Source organism: Bubalus kerabau, chromosome X (genome assembly GCF_029407905.1).
Source record: "Bubalus kerabau isolate K-KA32 ecotype Philippines breed swamp buffalo chromosome X, PCC_UOA_SB_1v2, whole genome shotgun sequence".
NCBI classification, from domain to species: Eukaryota; Metazoa; Chordata; class Mammalia; order Artiodactyla; family Bovidae; genus Bubalus; species Bubalus kerabau.
Window position 1 is genome coordinate 145,734,043 of NC_073647.1, and position 4,106 is coordinate 145,738,148.

A 4,106-nucleotide genomic window follows, 5' to 3' on the forward strand; every position below is an offset into this window, starting at 1 on the left:
TGGACGTGAGTCTCAGTGAACTCTGGGAGTTGGTGATGGACAGAGAGGCCTGGCGTGCTGCAATTCATGGGGTCGCAAAGAGTCAGACACAACTGAGCGACTGAACTGAACTGAACTGAAGGCTATTGAAGACAATGCCATGAAGATCTTGTTTGACCTTTGCCCACATATGCAGGTAGATACGAAGGATACACTCCTAGAAGCAGAGTCACTGACATAAAGGGTATGTACATTTCTTTTGTTTTAAACAAACTTTACATACAATCAAATGCATCCTTTTAAAATGTTACACCAAGATAATTAAGGTATAAAACTTTTCTGTTTCAGGAAGCTTTTCCATTATTGAGGAATGTTAAGGCCAACAGATCAAGAGATGACTGCCATTAGAAGAATAGTTTATAACACTCACAGTTCCTGAGAGTGAGAGTACACACTGCGTCCTGGGTGAGCTGGGGAATCAGCAAGGGTGACATAGCTTAGTCAGCAGGTAAGAGACAGAGATGCTGTGGACCCAAGCCTCCTCTGTGGTTTCCTCGGGAAGTAAGTGGGAGGAGCAATGACTTTCATCGGTTATTATGGAGGGGACTGGAAACACTGGATTGGTTGGTTTGGACTTGAGATGACTCAAATTGGGCTTTCAGAACAAGGTGTGTCTGATATTTCCATACAAGGCAGATGTTAAAGCATCAAGTTTACAGAGTCTAAAAATGTGGCTAACACAATTTCCATTACTGCCAAAGTTCCCTTACAACCCTTTGCAGAAAATCCTTCCTTAACCTCTGCTTCCCGACATGCACTTACCTGCTTTCTGTCCCCATAGTTTCGCCAGTTCTAAAACTTCATATAAATGGGATCAAACAACATGCAACCTTTTGTGCCTGTCTTCTGTTGCTCAGGATACTGTTTTTGAAATTTATTCATGTTGTTTTGTGTAGTAATAGCTCTTTGTTTTCTTTGCTGAGCAGCATTCCATTGCACAGATATATTATAATTTGTTCGTTCATTCATCTCTGATAGACATTAGCATTGTTTCCAGTTTGGAGTTATTATGAATACTGCTGCTTTGAAATGTCTTTCAAATGTCTTTTGTGGGCACAGGTACACATTTCTGTCGGAAAAACACCCAGAGGTAGAATGGGTCCAGGTGTACGTTTACCTTTATAAGAAAGCGCCAAATGGTTTTGCAAAGTGATCGTGCTGTTTTATATTCATAGAGGTGTATGAGAGTTCCAGTTGCTTCAGATCCTCACCAACACTTGATATGGTTAGTTGACATGTGTATTTCGATGAATATTGTTCTCCAAATGTGTAGAGGACACTGCTAGTTGTCCAAATCAACAACTGTCCCCTCCCATCTTCTTCCTACTATCATTAAGTTAAGACTTTCCCAACTTTCCTTCTTCTTCAATGTATTAAAGTCCTAGCCAGGAAGGTATAAATCAAAGTCTGCCGGGACCTACCTGGGCACAGTCTTATTTACCTAATAAAGGGACAGATATGCCAGCACCCCTCCCTTCCTCCCTCCTCTTCATCCTTATTGGCCTCATTGCAGACATGGTTCCAATGCTTGCCACCATGAGGGGAAGGGCAAGAGAATTCCAGCAGACAGTGGCAACCCAGAGCCCTCTAAACCAGCAGTCCAAACATCAAATTATGAGAGAAAAGTGAACCTAGACTTACTGAAGCCATGGTGACCCACATATTATCTTATTTCCAGGATATCAGACTAACATTCCTCACATTCTTTATTACTCATTTACGCAGTACCAAAGGGGATTGCCAGCTGACATACCTAGGGAATACAAGTGTCTGTTTCTCCACATTTCTCCTAATACATGGAATGGTTTTAATATTTACTCTTTTGAGGTTTTAAAAGACATTCACTTAACTGCGGCTGAAGTTTAAAACAACCTCTGTTGTTTAAAAGCCTTTTTTTTTTTTTTTCTGTGACTCACCTATATATGTCTTTTGGGTATTGATTTGTAAAAACTCTGTATCTTAATTAAATCAACTCTTCATCTGTCATATTTGCCATTTATCTTTCAATTTTATGAACTGGAGATTTTTTTTTACTGGTCAGACATTTTTAGTTTTAGTATAACGTTTTTCTGAAGTGAGATGTCCTGCATTCAAGTATTAGGTCATCATTCTAAGGGAAATCACACCTGAAGTTCCAGGGGAGACTGGCTTTCTTGAGTGTGCATACTTCCAATCTTTGTGAACATGAGGCTACCTTCTGCTTTCATCTGAAGGTCATAAGCAGATACGTGGGTCCTCTAAGAGAAGTCCTACTTAAAGCACTGAAAAAATTTTACTCTCTGTGGCTTATAGGAAGGTTGTCCTCATACTTCCAATCTTTTTTAAAACACGTGGGTCCTCTGTGACTTCATCTGTATGATACACATAGATACATGGTAGGTCCAAGTTGGTCTCCCAAGATCAAACTGTATCTCCCTTTTGATCATCTCTACTAAAATTATTTACTGTAGTTCATGAAATCTCCCAATGCCATTATCAGTCAAGTGTTAAAATGTTATCAACAATTTAAATTATTATTAACATAAAAAATTTAAGAACCATGAACAATCAGCTTAGTGTGGGCTTTTCTTTCTCTCTACGGGATATAAGGGTGGGCGTTTTGTTTTCTTTAACCTACATGAAATTAGAATTTTACAGTACATGCCAAATAAAATCAGCCTTTTCCTCAATCCCGTTTTAATTTTAAACTGCGATTTTGCTTTGGCTCATATTTTAATAAAGTTGGCATTTTTACCTCTTCTGCATCTGGAAATTCCCAGTTGACTTTGTCATGATGTGAACTGAAATCGTAATTCAGTTGGACTGAATTTGCTTTGAGGAATAAACCACTTTTTACATTTTTATGCCCTATGATTTATTGATTTGCAAGATGTGCTATGAAATATACATACTTGTATATGTGTGTGTGTTCACACACATATAGTGAAGTTAAAAAAGAAAAGCATTGCATGCATGGTTCAGCTTACTACTAATTTGATTTCTTAATTTAGGGCAGCTCCAAGGAGTTAGAAACGGAAAAAAGTGAACTCAAGAGAGAGGACAAACAAAAAATATATACACAGACTGCTAAAATACAATTACTTCCATCACATCACTGCTTTTGGAAAATAAGCAGTATTTTTTATGTGTTCAGTATTTAAGAAGAATACATTCCCTTCGCCATCTTTCTTTCTCCCCGGCGCTAGCAGCCATGAAGGTCGAGCTGTGCAGTTTCAGCGGGTACAAGATCTACCCAGGACATGGGAGGCGCTACGCCCGGACCGACGGGAAGGTTTTCCCGTTTCTTAACGCAAAATGTGAGTCAGCATTCCTTTCCAAGAGGAATCCTCGTCAGATCAACTGGACTGTCCTCTACAGAAGAAAACACAAAAAGGGACAGTCGGAAGAAATTCAAAAGAAAAGAACTCGCCGTGCAGTCAAATTCCAAAGGGCCATAACTGGTGCTTCTCTTGCTGATATAATGGCCAAGAGGAATCAGAAACCTGAAGTTAGGAAGGCTCAACGAGAACAAGCTATCAGGGCTGCCAAGGAAGCAAAAAAGGCTAAGCAAGCATCTAAAAAGACAGCAATGGCTGCTGCAAAGGCTCCCACAAAGGCAGCACCTAAGCAAAAGATTGTGAAGCCTGTGAAGGTTTCTGCTCCTCGAGTTGGTGGAAAACGCTAAGTTGGCAGATTGGATTTTTAAATAAAGATCTGACTATAACTAGAAAAAAAAAAAGAAGAAGAATACATTCTGATACATCAGTAACTATAGGCAAATCCATTAGACACTCTAAACCAATGTAACTCTAAAATGTTTGAAATAATGTGACAGCAATCAAAGATGTCAATAGTTCAGTTCAGTCACTCAGTCGTGTCCAACTCTTTGTGACCCCATGGACTGCAGCACGCCAGGCTTCCCTGTCCGTCACCAACTGGTCCTGGTTTTTCCCCATTTTTGAAAGTAAACAGGGGTGTCATTTACCAACCAAAGACAGCTGCTCTGCTGATAGCATTTTCTTGTTTGTTTGTTTCAGGTTAAGAGCAGGTGACCAATTGTATTAAAACCATTTACCCAGAATAGGGGA

General features: G+C 39.6%; 1 protein-coding gene across 1 annotated transcript; it reads left to right on the forward strand.

The window, feature by feature from the left end:
• Positions 1-3,174: 3,174 nt before the first annotated feature.
• LOC129639779 (60S ribosomal protein L24-like) lies at positions 3,175-3,742 on the forward strand. Its single transcript, XM_055565016.1, has one exon. It carries the CDS (start codon positions 3,230-3,232, stop codon positions 3,701-3,703), a length of 474 nt encoding a protein of 157 aa, XP_055420991.1. The 5' UTR covers positions 3,175-3,229; the 3' UTR covers positions 3,704-3,742.
• Positions 3,743-4,106: the final 364 nt, after the last annotated feature.

What these genes read in the sequence shown, in the direction of transcription:
- LOC129639779 (XM_055565016.1), top strand. Translation starts at nt 3,230, where the DNA reads ATGAAGGTCGAGCTGTGCAGTTTCAGCGGGTACAAGATCTACCCAGGA.